General features: G+C 32.8%; 1 protein-coding gene across 1 annotated transcript in view; it reads left to right on the forward strand.

Annotated features, from left to right (window-relative positions):
- The window catches only part of rk (G-protein coupled receptor rickets), a 564,913-nt gene that overhangs the window by 106,761 nt on the left and 430,496 nt on the right, over positions 1-27,656 (forward strand). Inside the window, exon 3 of the mRNA XM_089644727.1 lies at positions 5,893-6,711. Coding sequence (XP_089500853.1) covers positions 6,182-6,711 — 530 coding nt within the window. The 5' untranslated portion in view covers positions 5,893-6,181. The remainder of the gene's footprint in view (positions 1-5,892; positions 6,712-27,656) is intronic.

The raw sequence follows: 27,656 nt of genomic DNA on the forward strand, positions 1-27,656 counted from the left end.
GAAAATCAACGTGTAGGAACCCTTAACTCTAACGTGGATTTTTTTTATAAATTAATACTTGCATAAGTTTGACATTATTTGCAAGAGGTACGCAAACAATTTCAAAGACAGGTGTATCCCACTTCTCGTACCATTGCCATGTATTCAATAAATGTACTATAATTTACAAAAGAATTTATCAATTCAAAATATATTTTCATAATGCTATACACAACAATCTAGACCACGGTTCGGCAGACTTTCGTGTATGATAAGCCACGTTGTCAAGGAAATAGGAAACAAACGTATCAACCCCCCTCTGGTTCGTGCGGACCCAACTTGCTAAATATCTCGAAAACTACGACAAATAGTGTCCTGTTCCCAATCAGTTTCAAACAGCATTGATTAGTAAGGAGGATACCGGGGGCAGTTGTTGTTTGGTATGTACATGTACATTGTACACCGATAACTGGAGAGAAAAATGTATTTTTCGGTTGAGTCCGCATGGACCCAGTGTAGTAAAAAAGGGTAAGAATGTCTTTTTAAAGTGATTCTCCACTGGAACCGAACCTGTCTAGAGTTCCAAAGAAAGTGTGATTTTGAATTAGGGGAAAAATTGACAGGAAAATGAGTTTCAAAACGAGCTTTTATTTTTTCATACGAAGCAATCACCTTGTGGTTAGGCATTTTATTTTTTTTAAAGAATCAAATACTTTGGATATAACCACAAACTTTATTTATTACTTTGCATATCGAGCGGTATCGCATAAACCAAGCTTCATCAAGATATAATAAAAACTAGCTTTCATTTTGTTTGTCTTTTCTAATGTCTTCGGGTCTTTTTGATTGTAGTAACGCCTCTGATTTATAATATTTACTATGGTGTCACGTCGCTGGAGAAAATCAGATTAAAAGGGCACCGAAAATAATGAATCACTTCAAGACGTCACGATTCTACACTTTGTCTATTATTTATGGGAAATGAGCACATAGAAAACCACGTGTACGTTCGGAGATAATATCTTCAATTAGCAACTATATGAAATCTGAGTAACAGGTAATAGAGCAATTAAGGTAAAATCCCCTAGGCAATAAGTTCCAAGGCCATATTATCAAAGTAAAGGGAATTATAATTTAAATTGTGTTGATTTTTATCATGCCAGAGGGCTAAAGTATAAAATGAAAACATTATTGAGTAACACACATTTTGTCATTGTCATGCGTGTTAGTATTTATGTTACGTGTATAGTTCATTAGCAGAGGTGTGCATTACATATGGGCGTAAGCACCTTCTTTACTCGCATCATATATAATTTTTGAACTTATTGCAAGAAATCAATTCTGACATCTAAAAATACGGCTAAACATTGCAGCGCCGCTCACACGGTAACGACAGCATACTATAAAGTGTCAAAAGCAGAAAATAAGTATGACAAATTTAACTCAAGTCAGACTATTTAATATTGTCTTTAGGCTACACATAATATGTACATGTGTGATGTATGCGCATTCAAGAGATGACTCGTTTGTGTTATATAACAATCAGTGCCATCTGTCGGAACCCTTATTAGTTAGTACCTACTAACGAAACAATGATACTACGATGACTTCATACAAAAATATTGCAAAAATACTGAAAAATATTTGGCGGATAAAAATTATAAATTTTATATATTCTTAAATAAGCTTGTAATATACATAGAATGATTTGACTTTTGTAATCCAAACCAATTTTTTTTATCGAAAACTTGGACGAAATGGGTGTTTTCTGTGTTATATATTTTTAAATATATCTATTTGAATTTCACCGTTGTTTTCGTGAAATATTTTTTATCTTTTTTTTTTCACGCGAAAATACGTAATTTTATATTAGAAAGAAAAAATCTTTCCAATTTTCTTAAAATATTTGTAGTGGATACCATTAATAAAATCCTAAAAATAGCCAAAATAAATAATTCATATTTCGCGTCGCTATCGTAACAATCTTTTTAACTTTAAAAATTGAATGAACGAGATAAAAGTGAAATTACAGTTTTCTTACGAATTCCCCAAACAAAACTAACGTCTTTTTGAAATATCGTGTTCTCTCAATTTTTTTACGATCGGAGAAAAAATTAAGTAAAAATGTGGTTAGCGTTTCTAACAACATTTTTAACGTTTGATATAAAAAAAATATTATTTGGAAAAAGGAATGTTTATTTTAAATGCGTTAACCGGAAAGAAAAATAATTTTATCTAGTTTCTAAAACAGTATTTGTTTTTACGGAAAATTAAGAAACAAGATGTATGTAGCTCATTTTAAATTCACAGAAAACATTGCAAACTGAATTTGAAGTGATGTTCGTTTATATTTTTTCAGTTTTTTTTTTCGTTTAAACCTCAAAATACCTGAAATTAGAAATAAAATCACATATTTCAACAAACGTTATCATCAACAAAGCATACATGGTATTGCCTTGTAAATACTAGCACTCGGACCCGCTCCAAGTCCATTCCGTTCCCTGTCAACCCAATACATTATATTATTTCATTCACTCGCCTAGCAGCGCGATATGTAATATCACTTCGTCACGCGCCTAGACCGGCTATTGGCTAACTAAAACACATGGGCCTAGCTTCCTGAGCTATAAAACAGGGAGATCAAAATAATTGCTAATGGTCACCTTGGTTCGAACACTTACTACTAAATGGAATATCCTGTTACATAAATTGGATAAAGAAAAGTGATATGATTGTTTTAAAATAAGTTTCAATTATTTTGATTAAGTACGAGATATTATAAACGTCAGATCAATATTACCTACAATCGAAATTTTTCTTCAAAATCAGTTACAAACTACTCTATGGTAGAGTAGTAATTATACTTGATTACGAATACAGATGTCGAGGCTTCAAATCCTGGGGTGCACAGTTAAATTTTCGTAAAAATCTCGTCCATTATATTTTTTCGGGCAAGGCCACTTTCGTGAACATGTGTTCAGATATATTCTGAATGACCATTTTATTAGGAAATGGTCATTTTTAACATTATTTTGATAAAAAGCAGTACTCATTTTTATCCGTGTAGCATCCCCAAAGATGACAAAGGCCCTGGAAAATAATTTTCCTTGAGGCTTCCTGTGTGGATTTAATGTAAAAAAGGTACCTATCTATGCAACATGTATATGAGTGCTAATACTCGCAGTATAGCTCTGGTGAAAAATACTCCGACGTGACCCTAACTGTTCAATACTTTTGATTATTTATATTTTTAAATGAAAAAAAAACCCTCTGAAACCATCATGCCGTCAACATTTTTACTTCAAATAAACCCATAAATAACTGGTTAAAGTTTGACGAATACGTCAAGATTGACCTTGTAGGTAGGTGAACATGGGTTTTGAAGAGTCCCATGTTGTAGGAGGGAGGAAACACAGAGGCCGGCAGCTTGTTCCACAGCTGAGCTGTTGAACTTAAGAACGAAACGCTCACAAACTACAGTTTTAATAGGGTTTAAGTATTTTAACAGGGTTTAAAAGTTAATATAGAAAAAAAAATGGAAATCCCTTGGAGGATTCCGCCTTTATAACACGAAACACATTACTGATAAATATTATAATATGTACCTACTATCAGGTATCCATTATTTGCCGTTGTATTATTAAATATTTTTAAAATGTACCAACGTTTTGTAAATAATTCGATTAACTTTAGTGATGTTGATACTATATTCGTTTTCACTTGGGAATTTCACCATCCGAAGGCTTCCATTACGTTTCCAGAAATGTTTTAAGTATCAGACAAAACTCTCTACATGTTATTCACAATCACTGATCAGTTAAAATTCCTAGAAAAACTGTTTTTTTATCTCTTCAAAGTAGTTTTGAGATATTTGAAAACGTTTGTTCAGTTTCACCAGAAGTAAAAATATATTCACCTCTCTTCAGAAATACGGACACTCCCACAAGACACTTATATCGGTCTATCTCTTTAGTGTTTGCTGCACAGTAAGAAAGCAGCTTATTCAATCGCCCTGGCAAACGAATACAGATCGAAGTATATTTGTTTTTTTTTTTAAATTATAATTGTACGACATATAAATCATCCATTAACAGATTTCTTATTACAACATTCTTAACATTTAAGAACAAAGGTAATTAAATATAACACATTTTTTAAAATATTTTTTAATAGGCCACATTATAGCAAGCGGACGCTCGCAGGTGTTGGAAATTGGCCAAAATATGGCCAAAAACGCTCCAGTGGTGTTAGGTATTATTTAAAAGTAAATACTAAATAATTCTCTTTTCATTGTTTTAACACCAGTTTAAATTTTAAACAAAAAAATATAGGTAGGTACGCATTAAATATGAAACAAAAGTAATGGCGTGTGTGCGGTTAATATAACCAAAAATTTACTTATACGATTATTTTAAAATTTATAATAGTATTTTAGTTATGATGTACCGACTTATATAAGCCCGATTATATATGAACATTCGATGGTACTTTTTCTCTTGTCATACTATTTCTCATACTGTCATTGCTGTGCTAGAACGTCTGCTATGTCGTATGATATCGTGGTGACGACTACAGTCGTAAGTTCTCTATGCTTAACTTAACTAAAATATCTATACTATATCATATATGCATATTTTATATATCATACATAATTAATGTACTTAACACATCTATAACTAACTAATTAACCATAAAGCCGTTTCCCCGCAGGGGTAGGCAGAGAGTACGGACCGCCAAAAAAACTCGGTCTTGTCACACACTCTTTGCCTCATTTACATTCATACATCATCTCATACATACTCTTCTATTATTCTGACTCTTGACATGGCCCGACTCAAGTATCTGATTCAATTGGTCGTGCCATGTCTTCCTCGGGCATCCCCGACTTCTGCTACCATTCATTCTCCTTACACTCCTTTCTTCGCTTATTCGCTCTACATGCCCAAATCATCTAAGCGACCCTTTCTTGATCTTACTCATTACGCTTACATCAGAGTTGCACTTTTAGCGGATCTTCACATTTCTTACACGATCATAAATGGTTTTACCACACATACGCCTCAGGGATCTCATTTCTACAGCATTCAGTATACTTTCAACCTTTCTCTGCCAGTTCCATGCCTCACTTTCATACATCAGGGTAGGCACCAGCACTCCATTGCGGACTGCTAGCTTAGCTTCTTCGGACAATTTTTGGTAGCGCCAACTGCGTTCAGTCCTCCATTAATGGAGTTACCTGCATTTACCCTTTTTCGAATATCGTCAGCCTTCCCATTTTCGTAAACTAAATACACAAACTCATTCACCTGCTCCAAGTATTCCTAATTCACAACTTTATTGCACACTGTTTTCGTACTTTCTCTTTCAAACACCATGACTTTAGACTTACTTACATTCATCATAAACTTATTCTTCATAGATACATCCTAGACACGAGAGTCTGTAGATCTTTCATACCGTTAGCAATCAGCACCGCATCATCAGCATACAACAGGCAACATACTTTCAGATTACATCTATAAATATGTTTATATTTACTAATATTTGTGTTTGGCATATAGATAGAATTTGCAGATTTTGCAATTTTTTCTCAAAGCTTATTACATCCAGCCGCATAGTATCATGTGGAATAATATTTTTATATTATGAATAAAGGGTATTCAGCGCTATTGGGGTTATTTTTCACAAAAAAACTGCACTGTACAAATTACTCATTTATTGTTATCATAATGGTAATTATTGCACTTTTACACATAAAATTTTCTCACAGTAATACTCAAGTGTCAGAATTTTAGTTAAAATTTTGATATTGAATGCACTGAAGTTCTTGGTCATGCTAGTTATTCGCGTAAAATGCTTCTAGTGCACCAAGTGTTTGTATAAAATATTAATCTATTTTTATTTTGTCCCCAGGTTGTTCGGTCAGCATGGCTTCAACTACTGTGCATCGCCTGTAATCAACGAAATTGGATGCATCCAATGAAGTGACATATTGTATAATGACACAGAACGCCAGTTCCATTTTCAAATTTAAATTCTGCCACCCAACACCACCGCCAGAGTGCGGTACTTGAATGTGACAGCCAAAAAAATAAGAATTTTAAAGAAAATGAGTCAATTTTTTTCATACTTAATCGTGTATTTAGCTGAAATTTAGTGTGATATTGCAATTTTTTTAAAATTTGCCTAAAAATAATACAGTATGAGCCCTTCCGGGCGTTTAAAGCTCGTTTCGACGGTTCGAATCGCGAACAAAAAGCTTTCAAATGTGAAAAAAGCTTGCTTCTTCATGCTTCTATGTTCTGTTTTTGCATTAATACCATTTTGCAAAGCGTTTCCGAGTGATAAACTAATCAAGGAAAGTGTTAAGACGACACCTGCGTACGATGGTGATTATTACGAAAATGGTATGTTTAACACTTTTGATACCAAATTCTATTCAGAGGCTTTACCGGCCGATGGTGAAATTAAAGAAAGAATAATTCCGATCAAAGTGCAAAGTGTTAAGTTAGCCGAATCAATTCACGAGGAGTATTTGGACGAAGTTAAAATGGAGATTAGTCAAAAGGGGAAAGTTATTACTGATAAAAAGTTGGAAGTTGGTGAAGTGAAGACGTATTGTTCTGGTTTCGAGTCAAAGTGTCGGTGCAGTGCCGATGGAAAGGAGTTGACTTGTAAAGCTGCAGGCTTTCTTGAGGTGCCTTCCAGTCTACCGTCGACACTAACTAAATTGTAAGTATTTTCTTATTTTTCTTAAAGATAGTAAATAATTCTACAAGCAATATTTCGTTTCATAGATGATTAACTTGACAAACCACAGATAATGGAATCAAGGAACCAACATCGTACAAGGAAAAAAATGACTATTGCTATCTTATTAAGAATCTCTTCAAATTCAAATTGAAATGGAAATTCCAATTATAAACAAGATTGCAGGCCTTAAAAATTAATTGAATGAACAGGTACCTGAAAAACTTTTAGTAAATAACGAATATATTATCAGAATGTCAGAGTACGTGTTAATGAAAATCCGAATATTTTTGCATTACAACGAAAATTCTTTGTATTATTATGATTATTATCAAGGCATATCGATAAAACATTTTTAAATTTACGATTTATTAATAAAACCTGTTAATTTACCGTGAGGGCAAAGTCCATTTCTCCCGAGTACTGCAAATTACATCTAAGCACAGTGGCGCTTCGCTTTGTTGCTATCTACACATCAAATCCCTAACTTTTATTGGGTGCGCTGCTTTGGCAGTACTCCATCATTACACAAGCCATACATTGTTTTTTTTTAATAAGTTTAGTTAGATGAAATAATAATTGTTGCGTTACCCGGGATAGTTAGTTTTTCTTCAACTAAATCACTGTAGAAATATAGGCACGGGGACAATTATCCATCAAATTATTTATTGGATAGCCAACACCTCTGCCAAATGCTACTCCGAGTGGTCAGCTGCGTTTGGTGTTTTAGCAGGGGTGCTTAAGTTCATCGGGTGAGGTGTGTTCAGGATGCACCTGCTCACCAGCTGCGTGGCGTGCCAGATCGGAAGAGGCTGTTTTGGGGAGACCCTTTAACCTCTCCAACTGGTTTCTCTTGCCCGCCTTACAATCCGTCATTATAATATATTATATCAAAACTGATCCCTAGATTCCTACCCACCCTTTCTCATACCTTTTCCTTCCCAGAACTTCATCTCCTTCCTTTCCTTAAAACGACCCCCCACACAGCATCCCTAAAGATGACATAGGTCCTGAGGGAAATTATTTTTTTCAGAGCCTCCAGTGTGTGGTTAATGTAAAAAACAACCACAAAAAATACTAATTTCGGTTATGTGTGTATATGAGTGATTGTAACTCTGGTATTTATTTATAATTCATGTTTCAATTTCAAAGTCAGAACCGATTGAATCAAGAATTTAGACAAGCGATAAAGTACCTACCTAGATGATATTATATCAATATAAAATTTATTTAATTCTACATTTGAAATTTGTGTTGCTTTTGTTAAAATTTCTTATGGTTTTTTCATTTCAAGAAAGCGTTATTATTTAATGATAGAACGTCCAAACCCTTGTCCTGCCGGAAGGAGCTTCCGGAAGGACAATTCGACGAGTGTGCGTCCTGCCAGCAGTACGCAATTTTTTGCGGTTTTTGTATGAATATAAGAGGCTGTCCTTCTAGCAGTACTCGACTTTTATGCATGTTAAAAATAGGCAGAGGTGACAAACTTTCTGTATTTTATTTAATAAAATTAGATATGGGCGCTTATTAACATAACAGGGTAGAAAATAAACAAGAAAATGAAAAAAAAAACGAAAGTGAAAATTGTATTTATTTTGAGAAAATTAAAAAAAGGTATAATAAAATAAGACATGGGCGCTTATTAATATAACAGGGTAGAAAATAAACAAGAAAATGAAGAAAAAAAAACGTAAGTGAAAATTGTATTTACTTTGAGAAAATTAAAAAAAGGATTATGCTGGAATTCCATTCGCGATATGGTAGGTGAAGCAGTTTCTTCCTGTCTGTGGAGAGCATAAAACACATCGCGGACCACATGTCTTGCAAAAAAAGCTCGCCTTCTGCTGTTTTTTGTTGACTCTGGAGCAAACTATACATTTGCGTTGAACTCTCTTTCTGTCATCTGATTTTGACAGGGCCTCAAGAATGTGTTCTCCGCTGTGAGCGATGTTCTCGTGTGGTGGCGGCTCATTCTCTTGTAGGTTATCATCGTCATTAATAGTTAGAGCTAATACCAGGTTGGTAGTAAACCACCTGTGAGACACCTGATCATGTTCGGAGCGAAAGAAATTATTAAAAACCAAATACGCATTCGTTTCTATAATGCCCAGAACTGAGGCATATATTCTATGTTCCCATTTTTGTGTGCCCCAAGCTTTCTCCAATGCCAATCCATCCTGCCTAATGTGATTGTGAATATCGATAGCCGCAGCCCCGTCAAAATATTGCTGGACTAATTTAGGCCGATCGACTTCTCGGTAAAATAAATTTCCTTCATCGTCCCACCTTCTTTTGCGTGATGGCAGGCCAGGCAGTGTCGTTTCGCAAGTGGCTACAAATGTATGAATCTTTTTGTCTCTCCAGGCACAGGCAGTGAGCTGCACAGAGTCTTTTTCTGCTGTACTCACAACAGATGCCCCCTTATGCGTAGGACACTGAGCTGCCATCTCAGACACAGGATAGAAACTATGTGCTGTCTTTACCAGTCCAATAAAATACAATCCAACTTTGAATAACTCCACAGCTGTTTTGACTGAAGCAAACCAAGAGTCACCAACTATAACTCTGCCAGAACCATACCATGGCTCTGTCAATCTCAAAGTAGTTGCAGTTCCTGCGCCAAATTCTCTTTGCCATTTCTTCGTACTCATTGCTTCTTTGCCCTCATTAATTTCCATTCTGATCATAATGTTTGTGTCACTATCACACGCTGTTTTTACTTCACAACCGACTCCTTTTGGTTTTCTTTTAATCTTCATAACTGCTGGCATTCCGTTTTTGAAGTACGCACCCCTTCCATACCAGGCGAACATGGATTCATCTACAGTTATTTTTGACCCAGGATGGATGGTATCTTTTAGTTTATCATTCACCATCGTTACTAATGTTCTAGTGTTACGCCATTTATCAGAAAAATCAAGGTCTGAGGATTGTGTGAAGCGCAATGCCATGAGAATGATCTCAAATCTTTGGCGGCTCATACCAAATCTTTGTCCAAAATTTGCAGGGGGATATATTCCATCAGAGGTGGTATTCCAATAGGATCGTCGATCTGGAAGTTCTTGAAGAGTCATAGCATATAATATGCCAAAAACAGTTAATAATTCCTTCTCGTTCAACAGTTTTTGTCTTGCTGGAAACGAATAGTTGGTGCAATGGACTATGTAACTAAGCTTCTCTCTCGGAAATATCATGAAAAATGCATCCTTGATACTTCGTGCGGGCCCCAATGGTACTAGCAAGGTAGCTTTGAAATAGCCTTGTTGTCGTTGATCGACACGTATTGCTTCATGAAAAGTCCAGGTAACACCCTTTGCAACTGTTGTATTTCGAGCAGAATTTACGTTGCTTGTACTTGAATTCGGATGTACTGAAATACTTGTCTCGTCATCTTCGCTCGAAGAAGAAGAACCCGATTCAGACGATGCTGAAAAAAAATCCATTATTAGTGATCAACAGACGCAAAGGGGTGTAGGTACTCAATATATTTAAACTTAAAATTATTTTCCAAATAAATATAAGCAATAATTATTAGCCAGAAACACCCATACAAATTGAAAAAATCTTCCGAGAAGAAATAATAACCGCCGACGCGTCGCGACGGTACTCACACCCTCCTGATTTCCGGTCAGGTGATCGATCCATTGAGCTACGCCGGCCTATCTCCTGTCCCGTCAAATTATTCAATATGTATTAGAAATATTTCGTTCAACAACTATTGCTTATTTTATTATTTCACCTAAGAACAACATACTTTATTATAGTAGGGAAGGCAATTTTACTTGCTAAATTCCCCACTAGATAGCGTCGCGACAAATTATGTCTACATTTTATTGGTGAATACTTAGAATTGTCAAATATTATTATTTTTCGTCGTCGGCAGTTATTATATCTTCTCGGAAGATTTTTTCAATTTGTATGGGTGTTTCTGGCTAATAATTATTGCTTATAATAATTTGTAATCCTTTGTGATATGCATAAAAACCTTGTCTTATAAACATTAATAAAGTTTATCAGTTAAAAAATAATAAAAATATTTTTAATACACACACACCCAGGCACAGACACACAGGCAAGCACGCGCCCACACACACAGACACGCAAATACATACGCATACATACCCATACAAGTCAAACTTAGCAAAGTTAATTTATGTTGTGCCTGTCAAAAAAAAATTGTCAATCACGTAAATAATGGAAACGAACAAGCAACCTCCAAGTACTATTTTTTCTATGGGAATATACTAGGCTTACTATAAACGTAAGCCTATGAATAAAATAAGAAAGTTTGTACTTACAATGTTCTTCATTTGTATTTGCTTCCACTAAATTGTCATTTTCGGTTTCAGCAATTAGAACTCCAACGGGCACGGTTGATATTTTTTTGTCAATTTCCCAATATACCCTTGCATAATTGTTTTCTAACTTTTTTACAGTGCCCCAACAATAACTAATGTCGTAATTATCACCAAAATGTTTGCGACTCCATGTGTTTAGGCCATCATTTTCGTCGAAATACGTGGCTTTGACGCGAACGCGGACCCCACGTCTTATACTCGCCGCCATTTTGGCCAGACTGATCGCAGAAATACGATTCAAAAACTCGCTGAATCAGAAAGAGACGCACTATGCAATGCAGTTAACGGCATCCTGCTAGCAGGCCTACAAAGCCGCATATAAACAAAAAACTTACGTCCTACCGGTAGTACGTAAAGTCCTGCTGGCAGGACGCTGGACGTTCTATCATTAACAGCAAATTAGATTTACTTTGTCCCTTTCGCTAAAACAACTTTTGGCCAAAGAAATTTTAAATACTTTGCAGCAAAGCTATACAATGAATGCACTTCCACTGGCCATTACATAGAACACAAATTATTCTAAATATAAATAGACGTCAAATCTTGGATCATCAGCCAAGACAGATCAAACATCGACGATCTTATTAAAACCAGTTTGTAAATATTTGTTTCCAACGATACGATGCATATTGTCTTATATTTTGAATGGAAAATGGTATTGTGATGTTTAATATAATATTGTTTTGTTATTTAGGTTATTTATAAATAGATTTTCAAAAGGATCTAAAATGTTAAAGGAACTAAATTATCTAACAGTGAAATAGATACTGATCTTGAACTCGATGATATTTATACATTTAATAATAAACAACCTATTACCAATTTTTTTAAAAAGAAAATTAAATACAACTAGCTGACTTTTAGAAGGCTTTGCTCCGGGACTTATGAATGCTCTGGGGTAATGTTTTGAGGTTATGATGATATTCTACGTTTTAGCCAGCGTCAGATTTGATTAGAAAACATCAACTTATTTCTATTTTTTTTAATGTATGCATGTATTATATATATATAAACTTATAGGAAGAAAGTATTTAAAAAAAAATAAAAACCCTAACAAAATTGGTTGTGTGGTTTAGAAGAACTAAGCGCAGAAACAGTCAGACGTGGATAGCGACTTGTTTTATACTATTCAGAGATAAGTACATTCACAAACATAATACAAGAACGTTCAATGAAAATAGGCTACCAAAAAAGGACAAATCCAATACAATATTATAATTCGTTGTCGGAAACTATAAATTCTGCACCAATTGATAGATTCAAACTGGAAAAATAAAATGCAATCTATCTTACTATGTACTTTAGAAACAAAAATCTAATGACGGGTTGTTTCGGAGAATTTGAACGATTCTTCAAATTTCATCTATATAATTTTTATAATTTATAATTTATAATTTATAATTTATAATTTATAATTTATAATTTATAATTTATAATTTATAATTTATAATTTATAATTTATAATTTATAATTTATAATTTATAATTTATAATTTATAATTTATAATTTATAATTTATAATTTATAATTTATAATTTATAATTTATAATTTATAATTTATAATTTATAATTTATAATTTATAATTTATAATTTATAATTTATAATTTATAATTTATAATTTTTAATTTATAATTTATAATTTATAATTTATAATTTATAATTTATAATTTATAATTTATAATTTATAATTTATAATTTATAATTTATAATTTATAATTTATAATTTATAATTTTTAATTTATAATTTATAATTTATAATTTATAATTTATAATTTATAATTTATAATTTATAATTTATAATTTATAATTTATAATTTATAATTTATAATTTATAATTTATAATTTATAATTTATAATTTATAATTTATAATTTATAATTTATAATTTATAATTTATAATTTATGATTTATGATTTATGATTTATAATTTATAATTTATAATTTATAATTTATAATTTATAATTTATAATTTATAATTTATAATTTATAATTTATAATTTATAATTTCAAGTTAATTTTCAAGTTCTCTGAAAATTTTATCAAGTTCTGTTATTATTTCAGTTCTGTCAAGCAATTGGCTTATAATGACATATTTATTTATAACATAACATTAGATACATGTATTTAGCAAAAATGACAAAATAATAACATTGCAGCAACTGTATATTAAAAATAATTACAAGTGTTATTATGAATTTTGTGTCGATATTAGTCCCTAGCTAGGCAGATTGCCCGTTCTAAGGAACCAAATACTGTTAAAATTGCTAAAAAATTATTCTGTAAAATGAAAGTGGTTTTTTAAATTTTTTTTTTTATCCAAATTTAATATAAATAAAATTACTAAATGGGCCATTAATAGGTTACCATGTAAATTTTTAAGTGGCATTATTAAATAGATTTTCAGACTTTACTAAATAATTAAAATAACAGAACTTGCATAGGACTTTCACAGAACCCGAAAACGAACGTTGAAATTTTATGAATTCTTCAAATTCTCCGAAACAACCCGTCCTAAATATTTGTTTGTTCAAAATAAATTAATAATTATCCCAAAGTTCTACACCGATTGCTTTAAAATTTTGAAACAACTTTACAGTTGAGTACGCTTGTGATTTATCTATCATATAGATGTAACCTGTGACAGATATAAAGACATTTGTAATCTTCGATTTACAAAGAGCTAAGATAAAAACTTTATTTTTAACCTACGCCTGTTCTTAACACAGGAATTCCTAGTGAAAACAGGCACCGTACATCCACCGATGTAATATAATAAATAAATTTAACATAATATCCCGTGTTTTTTCACGGGTCTGCGCTAGTATTGATCATAATAAATATTGGGTAACTCGACATAGATATTTTACCATAAATGAAAATACTTCCATAGGAAAAATAATATTTATTTTGCTGCGTTAAACGCGTAATAATAATTGGCAGAGAATTGGCCATAAATTTATATTTGATGTGCTAATTCTGTTTTATATCGATACGATGAATAGGGTTACGTGTAAACTAAGTCAACATTATATTTATTTTAAGTAACCAGAATTGTTTATTATTTCCTTGGGCTTATTAGTAAGTAATGTAAACACTGATAAAATTATTTTTAAAACCAATGGGATGTAATGTTTTGATACGAAAGAATGCTATTTTCCAATGATGTTTGAAAATATCTAGATTTGTTATTGACTAACAAAACTTAGTTGAAATGTACAAGTAAAAAACACTTTAATGTTTCCAGTAAATTCTTAATTTAAACTTTGTTCATTTAGGACACAGATAGACATTAAAAAATACATATGTGTATGAACAAATAAACGAAGTTGCGTCGAATACTAACTACCTTGAGGCTGAATAGACCACAGATCTGTTGGGCTAACGAATTTTGAGGTGTCAAGTGATCAAGTCAGTGTACCGTTACATAATAGAGCAACGACAGATTGCAAATGGCGGCTATTGTTGATAGTTGTAACCGCTGATTTGAATGTTGTTTTTCTCCAAGCATATAAATAAACAAAGTAATTAGACTATTTCAAACTGTGACGTTTACTTAGCAATAGCGGTGGCTTCATAATTTGGCAGTTTTGAGCCTAGATATGTACTCTAGTCGGCCTCAACTGGCGGGAAACAAATTAATTATTTATAATAATCGATAATACAAAGTTACTTGCTTGTATTTACAAATAAAATGTTATTCCTTGGCATTTACTAGTGTTTGCCGGGAAATTAAAATACTTCCTCATCACACACGGAGGCATTTTAGTATTTTTAAATAAAGTTTTACTAAGATACGTCAAAGTTTAGTTCTAAATCTACGAAATTGAAGGAACTTCAATTGACGTACTTTTTACTTGCCACATTGAGATTTCTACAATGCGTCGTTATATATACATTTATTGTAACGTCATTGTTATTTTTATTCTGAATGGTGGTCTTTCACAAGTGTGATACTGAAAGAATTTACCAAAAACGTACGTTTGAAACGTACCGCAAGTATAAGTCCCTACTCTAATACACTATTTAAAAATAAATTCTGAAATAACACAAATTAATTTGAATGAAATTTACTTGCATTAGAAAGAAAGGTGAATTATAATAGATATTAATTTCATTTGGGCATTTATTAATACGGGTAAATTTCATATTCACACGAAAGATTTGAGTCGAGTTCAGACTGAGAGACAAAGAGATAAGATTTTGAACGAACGGAAGCCATTTTTAGAAAAGGCTTTATAGAAGAGAAGATATTTGTTGACTATATTTCGTTAAAAATTCCTTGAAACACTTTTCAAGCGGAATATTTTCTATTTGGTTTTGGCATGGCATTGTTATTGCCAATCCGGTAAGTTTTATTTTTATTGAACCGGAGCAAGTGGGAATATCCTTTCGAGCGATCGCGTCTATACCTGGAATATGTGTTAAATTACTCTTCCTCATTAAAAAATCACACCTCTGAATTTTAATGTTGAGACATATAAACTGTTTATAATGCTAAATAGCCAATGAGTTCACCTATATGTTGCTCTTTATTTCATACTTTTAGGATTTATAAAATTAAAACTATTAAAAAATCGTTAACTTTATAAACATGCAAAATCTGCTTGTCAGTTCATTTGAAATTGCGGTATTTTTTTATTTCTGTTTATGTGTACACCCTACTTGATTATTACAGGTATTAAAAAAAAATATATAAGAAGAGATATTTTTAATTTTAAATAGCTGTTCGAAAAATTTGAATGAAAAAAAATAATTAGTAGAATTAGGGTTAATTTGAGTTTGCGAACTGTCAAAATGAAATGCACTTAATAGGCTTACCACAAATTTCTCTTATAAAATTAGAGAAATACGTTTACTGTATACAATTATCAAGAAGAATTATCTCTATTTTTTGTTAACTTAGTTTTTGGGGATGGTAAGGTGAGACGAATGAAATATGATGTGTTGTGTCACGGCGTTTATTGTGTCAGTTTGGTCGTAGAGAAGACTGAACTGAACTGATGCTCGAGTCTGAAGTGGACGTGATCGGTGGCGGATTCCCCAGGCCAAAGATTGAATCCTCCAGGTCGATGGTCAGCACCAGATGAAACGGAGATGAACGGTGATCGAGTGCACATGGTGATAAAGTCAGTGGCTCTACACCGCGTTAGCAAAGACTGGACTTGTGGGTGGTGTTCAGTACCATGGGTCTTCCAGGTACTCCAGCATGAAGATAGAAAGCCGGAGGTACGATGGATCTGGTCGTCCAGTGATGCGGATTGAGTTAGCTCTTTATGATGTGCCGTATTTGTACGACTCCCGGTAAACCGAACCACAGCTCAATTAAAAGGTTACTCTTTTTGATTAGGAGATATTTTAGAAAAACGGCGCAATTAAAATGATCGGATTATTTATTGTTATTACATACTCAGAGACGTGAACAGTGAAGAGCTCTCGGCTCCCGTTAAATTAAGAAGTCGTTCAATTTACTCTCAATTGAAATATTAAGACCGTGGCTTAAAATGAGTCAAGACTGATGACCCATCACTAGATTAGGAGCCAAGGATCTTAAGCGCATGGTCATGGCAGTCCGAAGAATTCATAAGACCTCCATCTAGATTAAAATATAAATACCTAGGTTCTAGGTAAAGTTTTAATTAGATAGTAACACTTCTTCAACAAGTTATTTTACCGACTTTGAAATAACTTGCAATAACTACGTTATTGTTGTAAGTTCAGTTTGTTTCTCAGAAAACAACCCTGATTATCATTACAAAATTGTACGTAATAATTCAACTTTAGAAAAGTTTACAAAACCACGAGATGATGAAATGTTGACATGAAATAGTTAAATTTACAAAATTAAGTTGTTTTAAGCTCGAAAAATCAAATCGAGACAAATTGTTATACGATCTTTTTTTAAATTTTAGATTATAGATGGAAAAAGAACTAGATTTAGTGAAATTTACCAAATGGAGTAAAAAAATTATTTTTATATTTTATTTCGGGTATTCATATTTTTTTACACACCAATTTTGATAGTTTATTTGTGATCTGTTTACAATTGGCGTTATTTTATTTTTATTTATTGTTTACAAAAAAACATTGTTTTACATATTACACAAAATATGAAATAAAAGTACCCTTACCTCGCCATAAAGAAATAAGGCTCTTGTGTTTGGAGAGGGAATTCTAGCTCAAAATCATAAAATCATGTATGTCACATAACTTTAACCGATTCCTACCGATGTAGAACATTTTTTAGTGATAAACTTTTACCGATGCCTACAGCATGCAGATCATTTCTTAGTGATAAACTTTTACTGGTGTCTACAGCATGCAGATCATTTCTTAGTGATAAACTTTTACCGATGCCTACAGCATGCAGATCATTTCCTGGTGATGAACTTTTACCGATGCCTACAGCATGCAGATCATTTCTTAGTGATAAACTTTTACTGATGTCTACAACATGCAGATCATTTCTTAGTGATAAACTTTTACCGGTGCCTACAGCATGCAGATCATTACCTAATGATAAACCTTTATTTTTATAATTCTTAAAATACCCGCATCGTGAACCTAATATTAATAACCAGAAAAACCAAGGAGGGTGTAAATGTGAATGAAGCAAGTAATGTGCACCAAGACAGAGTTGTATGATGGTCTGTACTTTAGGTTAATTTTGTTGTTAGTTTAGTTAACTGCTTAACTGCCTAAATATTATTATAAATCGTATTCGTTAGTCAGTATTCAGTATAGGTGTTCTTTGCATAAGAACCTAACTAGTTTGATATTATTAATAAGATAGGATAATGGACAACTCCGTGTTCTGGTCGGCCATGCAATGGTGTCAGAGCTTTATATGCGAAATTTGGCAGCAAAATAGCTTTTGGCAAAAGCTTAGATGCTTGCTCTAGTTATAATAATTATGATTTGTTCATCAATTATAGTCTACGTATATCAAATAATGTTGTTTTATTTGTTGAAGGACCACTTTGATGTTTATTACGTTACCTATTTTACCTATATGTTACTGACTCAACATTGTAAAAACACATCGAATAAGTATTATCTAGACAAGGTGTGTGATCCTTAAAAATACAAATAATATTTCAGTTTAAGAAAACATTTCTTTCAAAAAGAAGCATCGCTTTTACCTTTTGTTAGTCTGCACAGAGCAATTTTGTCTTCCATGAAGTTTGTCCCAACGCTCAACTCGCTGTGAAGATCTTTTTTCAATATGAATTTGAAGCAGTTAGAAGTATTTTAGGTAGGCGCTCTCGCGGGCTTAACAATTTAATCAGCCATATGAATATTAAATATATATACACCTCATAAATAGCTTTTAAACTACGTCTCGTAACAAATTACCACAGAACTTTTACCACAAAATGAATGATCTTCGCTGGTTTTGCTGATACGTTCTTAAAAGGTTGTATAACAAGTTTATATCAAGATGGGGAGTTGTTTTATGAATTGATTCTTAGGTGGTATTATTTTTTTATTGAAATTATATATAATATACCGATGCCCACACATTATAAAAACAACTTCCCTTCAAAACTTGTTGGAAATTGTATTTTTACGGAAAATAAAATATGTATATATATTCTATTTGATTTATTATAAAAACGAATTCCAAAGTTTTGGATTGTCAAACTTTTCTAGTCTTAAACCGAAAGACAAGCGAATATTCTGCATTTTGCATTAGAAATTTACATTTTCGCAGCTGAACGTGCTTCGGTAAATTTAAAACAGAAAAAACTTTTTGTCATCATGCTCAATCGACTTTGTGACCTTTTTCGTTTAGCCATACTGTGTATTTTACCACAGAGTATGTAATAAAGTCTAAAAACGACTTTATCGAAAAGGAAGGTTTTTGAATTTGGAGAAAAGTTCGTTATTTTGCTATTTTCAATGAACTTACGTTTTCTTCAACGTTTTTCAAGATACGTGAACCAAAAATAATTTTATTAAATTATGCTCTCGAATAAAGTGCAAAATTAACTGTATTTAGTTGTACACTCTACCTGGAAGGACGAAATATTTGCTGTGAAAGCTCGCTAGGCTTTTGAACGCATTAATGAAGTTTGGAAAGTCTTACAGTCTTGGAAGAGCCTTCGTATTTGATTATAGTTTATATGAAGAATTGAATTATCAGAATGAAGACAATTTTTAGAAAAAATTAGATAGACGATATTTCTTGTGTTACGTCTAGATTATTTTGTAATTTGTATATGAAAACTTTTTTCTTCATTCTTGTACAACATGGTTGGGTGACATGGGAATATACCCTTTATTTGGATAAAGTCTTTTAATTATTCATATATTTAAGCAATAATTGGGTGGCTTATTTAATTGCATTTACACGACGGCGTTGTCAACTCCCAACTAGAAAGTTAGCTTATAAATACTGAGTTTTCCAATAAGAGGTGTTATTTTGAATAACCCGATATTTCGGTAGTTGTTACTTTTGATGCTGTCATTTTTTGACATTTGACAAGTTGAAACTACGCCATTAATAAAAATGGAACGATACACGCTTAAATTATTAAAATTCACTTGAGTGAATCAAATGCAAATCATCTTGAGTGATGAGGCCCATTTCCACCTCGGTGGCTTCGCCAACAAGCAAAATTGTCGCATCTGGGGCTCGAAAAACCCAAGAGTTATTGTTGAAAAACCTCTCTTTCCTCAACATGTGACTGTTTGGTGCGGTTTATAGTCCGGCGGAGTCATTGGACCTTACTTTTTAGAAAATGAGGCTGGAGCAACAGTTACGGTGAATGGATTGCGCTATCGAGAAATGATTAATGATTTTTTATGGCCGGAATTGGATGGTATTGATTTGGACAACGTTTATTTTCAACAAGACGGCGCTACGTGCCACACAATCAACGAAACTATTGATCTTTTACGATTGAATATAAAAATAACACATCTTATTGGAAAACCCTGTACTTGAATATTGATGGGAAGACTCGAATACACTATTATAGTCACATTTGATGAAATAAATAATTTTAAATTTAAATGTATTTATTTAATCAAAAAAATAACAGAATATATAATATACCATTAGTAAGTAAAATACTATATGTAAGTTTGTAAGAATGACATTGAAAAACTAATGTTACAATAATAGAACAGTTTCTAATAGAAGAAAAAGTAAATATGTATATAAGAGTGTTATATAGATATGGCGTAATATACTATATTTTAAGTTGTGCATAACCTGCCTCACTAGGCAAACCTGTGTTGAGGCAGCTTTTTAAGTTAATTATTTCTCGCATTTTTTCTATGGTTTTTTATAAATGTTTAATATAGGTTCCTATACAGCAATACATTTCATACACTCTTTTCTGCCATTTTGACTGCATAATTATTCTATTGCTAGGAGCGACTCACTGCCTTGTGCGGACATCATGTGGACAGAACCTATGATTTATTATACCTGCACGTCATCAGCAATATTGAAAAAGTTCGCGAAAAAACAATCAAATGCTTTAAATACCCTCAAAAAACTCCTGTATTGTTAACGATTGGCATCCAATAGTCAGTTTTCGATTACTTATTATGCATATAAATAATATAATAGTGTATTCTTTCAAACTCTATAATTTTAAAGTAATTATGAAAATATTTTTTTGAATGTCATTAATTTTCTGCATGGGTAATTTTTTTTCTAAAACAAGTAGTTATTTTTTATTGAAATAACTTTTCTTTTAATAACGTTTGAATGTAATTTTTAAGTTAAAAGTTATTCCAATAAAAATTGAATATTCTTTTAAACTTTTAGAAAAAGGCTTTAGAATTTTGTATTAAAAAAAAAAAATTCTAAAAATATGGGAAAAATTAGTTTAATATAAGTTAATTTTGAATTTGAAATATGAGATCGACAATAATGACACAAAATAATTAGATCCCAATGGCCGAGGGGTTAGAGGTGTTGTCCCAGTAAGACAAAGATACTTGGTTTGATTCACAGTTGACACCGTTACCTTTTTATGTGTCTTGTTCTTTTTCACGTTTCGTTTGGATTTGTTAGTATTATCTTCTTCTCCAATAAAATAAATAGTTGTTTAAGGTCCTCGCCCTAGCAAGAAACTCACAATCCCGTTAGAGAAAAAATTGTATAAATAAAGTTGTCAATAAATCAAAGATATTTTCGCTATTTTTCCCTGCCGATTCTCGACAACAGTTTTTTTTACATGGAGAACCGGAAGCTAGCGGAAGTAGGCACGGTAGATCCGGTGCGCTAGGTCGTATCATTGTTACAATGGTACTTTCCCCAGAAGCCTATAAGGAAGGATAGATATCCAGAACCTTCTAGAAAGATAGTGGCACCTACATTAATATGTCGTTGGTGTTATGAAAAAAAAGCATGAACAACAAGACATATTTTAATACTGTACACAGTGTTATCGCACTGCACTTTTATTGTTACGTCGTTATGTACGTGCCCTATTATTTTTTCGTTGTTATGTACGTGCACTTTTATTGTTACATCGCTATGTACGTGCCCTATTATTGTTATATCGTTATGTACGAGCCCTATTATTGTTGCATTGTTATGTACGTACCCTATTATTGTTGCATTGTTATGACACTACGAGACCAAATGAATTGACTCTACGGGTACTAGCTGTTTATTCCCCAAACCGAACAAATTAACCAGAGGAAATAAACTAAAACTGTAACTGCACTACTCCCCATCTCAAACACGATAATTGACATCTCCTACATTACATGCACTTTTATTGTTACATTATTATGTACGAGCCCTATTATTGTTGCATTGTTATGTACGTGCCCTATTATTGTTGCATTGTTATGACACTACGAGACCAAATGAATTGACTCTACGGGTACTAGCTGTTTATTCCCCAAACCGAACAAATTAACCAGAGGAAATAAACTAAAACTGTAACTGCACTACTCCCCATCTCAAACACGATAATTGACATCTCCTACATTACATGCACTTTTATTGTTACATTATTATGTACGAGCCCTATTATTGTTGCATTGTTATGTACGTGCCCTATTATTGTTGCATTGTTATGACACTACGAGACCAAATGAATTGACTCTACGGGTACTAGCTGTTTATTCCCCAAACCGAACAAATTAACCAGAGGAAATAAACTAAAACTGTAACTGCACTACTCCCCATCTCAAACACGATAATTGACATCTCCTACATTACATGCACTTTTATTGTTACATTATTATGTACGAGCCCTATTATTGTTGCATTGTTATGTACGTGCCCTATTATTGTTGCATTGTTATGACACTACGAGACCAAATGAATTGACTCTACGGGTACTAGCTGTTTATTCCCCAAACCGAACAAATTAACCAGAGGAAATAAACTAAAACTGTAACTGCACTACTCCCCATCTCAAAGACGATAATTGATTTCTCCACTGAGATGAGTAGAGCTGATAATTTTTTTGTATATTTTGTAAATAGCCTTAGACCATAAATGTATCCACTTATCAGTACAATAAATACTTATCAATGAAAAACTTTGCATAAAAATGTAAACATTTTTTTTCATTGATGCTCATATAAATAAACTTACTAACTTACTATCACGCCGTTTCCCCGCAGAGAGGACGGACCGCCAAACAACTCGGTCTTGGCACAAACTTCTTGCCACATTCACATTTATACATCGTCTCATATATACTCTTCTATTATTCTGACTCTTGACATGGCCCGACTCGAGTATCTGATTCACTTGATCGTACCATGTCTTCCTCGGACGTCCCCGACTTCTGCTACCATTAGCATTTGCGTCATATAATCTCCTTACACTCCTTTCTTCGCTCATTCGCTGTACACGCCCAAACGACCTAAGTGTCCCATTTCTTAATCTTACTCATTACGCTTACATCAGCCTTGCACTATTTGCGGATCTCCACATCTCTCACACAATCATACATGGTTCAGTTTATTTTCAACCTTTCTCTGCCAGTTCCATGCCTTTCTTCCATACATGAGGGTAGGTACCATCACTCAATTGTGGACTGCTAACTTTGCTTCTTTGGACATTTTTTTGTTAGCTCGAACTTTGTCCAGTCTTCTATTAATGGAGTTTCCTGCATTTACCCTACTTTCAATATCTCTGTCAGCCTTCCCATCTCTCGATAATACGATAAATTACTTATTTATGTGCGGTTTACGAACCGTTCCTATGAACACGACTTAACAATTATTTTTTCTCCGCGCTCGGTCAGATTTTCTATCGTTCTGTTGAAAATAAACTACATTGATGTTTAAATAATTTAAAAAAAACATGTCGGACAAACGTTGACAAACAACTATTCAAAAGCTCCACAGCTAAAATGGTTCTCACAGCTGAAATTAACTGCGCTAGTCTAGAAACTACAAACGGACACTTGCAAGTTTCACGATACCAAAACTCACCGATCGAAATATTTTTCTGCTTTCGACAGACATACAGATCATTGCCGTTTACTTGTGATGGAAGTAGGTTGCAGAGCAAAATATAAAAACATTATGCCGAGATGGATATAGTGAATTCAAAAGTCATTTTCCATCCTTACATTTCCAGGAGGTCGGCAGCATGAAAATGCAGTTGACAGGATTCGTATACCTATTGGTACGTAAATTAAAAATGCGTCCTACGGCTTCCCATTTTGAACAACCTTACTTACTATGAGATTTTTACTTTACCGATGAATGTAATATTATTTCCTTTGTGGAGTATGTAGGTTGCACATCAAAAGTTGAAGCGAATAATACGTACGCAGGATTGATTTTATTTATGTATTATATAATACCCCGACATATTTGAAAAACTCCTGCTACCATCACTATAAGCAAAAAATGTTTTTTGTGTATTGTTCTTGTGTTTGTGAATCGTAGAACTTAAGCAAGGCGAAGCACGAACGAAGTAATACAAAATCACGTGTTTTGGTTTGAAATTTTGATCGCTTCGAAATATTTTAGATTCTTCATTGAAATACTGCGAGTAAAACACATCTTGCCCTTTGAAATTATCGAGTATTTCTATAAGATCGGGCCTATCAAAACTGCTTTAAAGTTCGAAATCCTACGTACAAACCCACTTTAGGTTATTGTTTCATTGTATAAAGTGGCAAATTATTTCCTTAGAAAATGATTGTAAAACATTTAAATTTTGTGCCTCAACTTCGCAAAATAAAATAAAAAACAATCTTTTTAAAATTTATTTTACTTGCATAAATCAAAACATGCGGCTGGTGTTAAGCGGGAATTTAAACCTTATTGTCATCTAGATAAGGAGTGTTATTCTAAATAACGGAGGAATTGAATCCACGACACCTTGGTGATCCCCATGCATTTTCAACTCAGCAACTAAATGTTGGTGTATATACCTATACCTATAAGTAGACTTGTGACAACGATCTCTGTGCGAAAAGTCTCTGAAAAACAGCATTTTGTCTTGCTAAAGCATATTTATTGTTAGAATTGGAAAAAAGGCAATACGTATACGCATTTGTATTTGTATTTTGGATATCATTTTTTTTAAACTTACGAAAGGTTTATGTATTTTGGTATGCATGATCTTATATTTCATTGAAAAAATGTAACCTTCCTCTGTATTATATCTTTTCACTATCCGTCACCTTCAGCCTCACCACACCCCAATAATTGGGGATGTGATAGTCTCACTGCCTTCAGGTTGTTGGGAGCATTTTGACTGTTATGCAATATTCAAATAAATAAAAGATCACCTCACTAATGGTCATGAATCCATGTATCTTATAGTGCAACAACTGCCCAGTGACCCTTTCAGCACCTAGATTGTTCATAATTATTGTGACCCGGCCAATAAATGCTCTATTAGACCCGCAAAAATCTGCACTGTTAAAATGCAATACGTAAGTACTAATACCAGCCAACAACGATTGGCCTGACACAGTTACGCCTGCGCTGTGAGCCGCACGTATTGTCCGCGTGCAAAGGTTAAATATTATTACAGGATGTGTTAAATTTATATTTTCATTCTAAAAGAGATATAATTTCACTTTTCTTTGTGAATGAACCTTTTCTCTTCGTTATTTATGACAAGGTGCTTCAATAAGAGCATACTATTTAAATTTCGCGCCAGTTCAGATTTCACAGGATTATGACATGACAGATCGATAAGAGAAAGATGGAAGTAAATAAACATAGAGCATTGTTAACCTTTCTAACTAATTTGTTCGCTATTGGGAACAGTTCAGAAATAAAAAAAATACCACGCTTTATATTAAAATCTAGAAAATAGCCACAGAAGAATTAAAATGTGCACCTTTATGAAACCAAAGGTTCCAAATGCAATTTGAAAAAAAATTATGAAACCACATGATTTTTTTTACTAATTATTTTCATAAGAAGACGACACAGAAAATGAAGGTGACAATAAAGTTTGTAATATATTTGTCTCTAGTTTGTAATATAAAATAGGTGGGTTTTTTTAAATATTTTTTCGTAATCAGTTATGACAATATATGTACACGCCAAATATATGTACAACAGCAAATATATGTAACAGCAAATATATGTACCCCCCTTAGAAGAGAAATCTTCTAGTGAGGCGGGTTACTTTCATATTTGTAATATTGATCTGTTATTGCAATAAACGCCCGGGTTTCCGGCAATAAATAAAAAAAAAATTGACAGCTTATTTTATCACCTTTCAAAACAAGTTTTTAGTTTTTGGATACGTTCAAAATTTCCATTTGTTGCAAGGCGGAAATACTCTTATTATTCTCTTATTAAATACTCTTATTACGTTCTGTGAAAATATTGCAGATAACCACAGACATATGAATATAAATATTCATATGTCTATGCAGATACCTAAAAAATTTAACATTACTATCAAAATTGTTAAAGTTTGATTGAATCCAATAATCGGTCAAAGCAATGTTCCTAATTCATTTACAGTGAAAAGAGTTATCGAAAAATTTGAATGTACTGGTTCTGTTAGTGTTTCGAAAGACACGGCACGAGTTCGTATGGGTTGTTCAGAACAAAACATCACGACATTTCGCGAGAGGATGGCCGAGAGACCATGGACGTCGATTCGTCATTGTGCACAAGAATTGGACATTACAAAAGTCAATTTTCAGCGTATTTTCACAAAAGTCTTGCATCTCCATGCCTACAAAGTCCAATTGACTCAATAACTTTATCAACAGAACATGAACAAAAATGTATAAACGTTATTGCATATTTTGCTACAACATTTTGTACGCATGTACCAGCGAAGCCGTGGCGGCCATTTACCGGATTTTTTGTTTTCTTACATAATTCCCAAATGTATACATATAACTCAATAAATATTTCGATGCTTGCAACATAAAACCGTCGCCTTTTCGGCTGTGGCACCTCCAGGAAATGTGTGGTACCTTCTGGAAACGGCCGACTCATCCGGGTATCCAGTAGGTTCAAGGACGGCCTAGGTACTGTAGTATCTTAGCTCTTGGCACTAGGTACTACAGTAATAAGTATCTGGCACCGTCGGGACTGAGTAGTGGCAGCGGCATATTTTGAATGCAATAGGCGATACCAGTGGCGTGAAACTACAGGACTCCCCCTCTAGCAGCACTGTTAACAGCATGTTTTATTGAGCCTTTAAATATTACGCTCTTATTAAAACACCCTTTACAAAAGATAACTAACAAAAATGAATTTTGCTGTAGCTCAGTTTTTCCGGGCAATATCAATAACTTATAATCTTTAATAACCAACGATAAAAATAAATGGACTATTTTTTTTTCGAAGGAAACAAATACTTAAGGGTTTAATATTATATATTAAATGAAAAAATGGTTTCATGATAACTCAACACAATGTCTATTCAACACACATTTAAAAAGTGGTATAAAGACATTAAAAACGATGAAAAAAAATTATTTTAAACCTAACCTAACCTAACCTACTTAAACCAGTTAAAAAAGTTTTTGTTTCATCACTTTCCATGACTTTATATAATTTTTTAAAGATGTGATGAATTATCATTTTGATGATTTATATGGTCACCAAAAAAATACACTTTGTAATTCACCACTGTTATTGAATTAATAAATAACAGCCAACTAGGTTTAGCTTGTTCAACTTGTTTCAAAATGGTTAAAATACAACAAAATTGTCTTAAACTACAGCAAAACATTTTACTTACCTTTTTATAAAAACATCAAAAACAAACCAAAAGACAACCTTAAAATTAGAATCCATAATACAACTTCCAATCAAGAAATGTGCTTCCTGTGCAACGAACTCGCTAATGTCAAAAATATAAAATATTTAGGAGTATCAATAGATATTAATCTTAATTGGAAATCTCATATTAATCAAACCACTTCTAAACTAAGATATCTAACCTACATATTTTATAGACTCAAGGAAATATTAAACGCTGAAAAATTGAAAATGATCTACTTCTCCCTGGTGCAATCTGCAATCACTTATTTCATAATAGGATGGGGTGGTGCACCTGATACATTTATTAAGCCTCTACAAATAATTCAAAAACACATAATTAAAGTCATATATAACAAAAATAAAACATTTTCGACCGACC

This window comes from Hesperophylax consimilis, chromosome 21 (genome assembly GCF_061612785.1).
Source record: "Hesperophylax consimilis isolate HC1 chromosome 21, BYU_Hcon_1.0, whole genome shotgun sequence".
Lineage (NCBI taxonomy): Eukaryota > Metazoa > Arthropoda > Insecta > Trichoptera > Limnephilidae > Hesperophylax > Hesperophylax consimilis.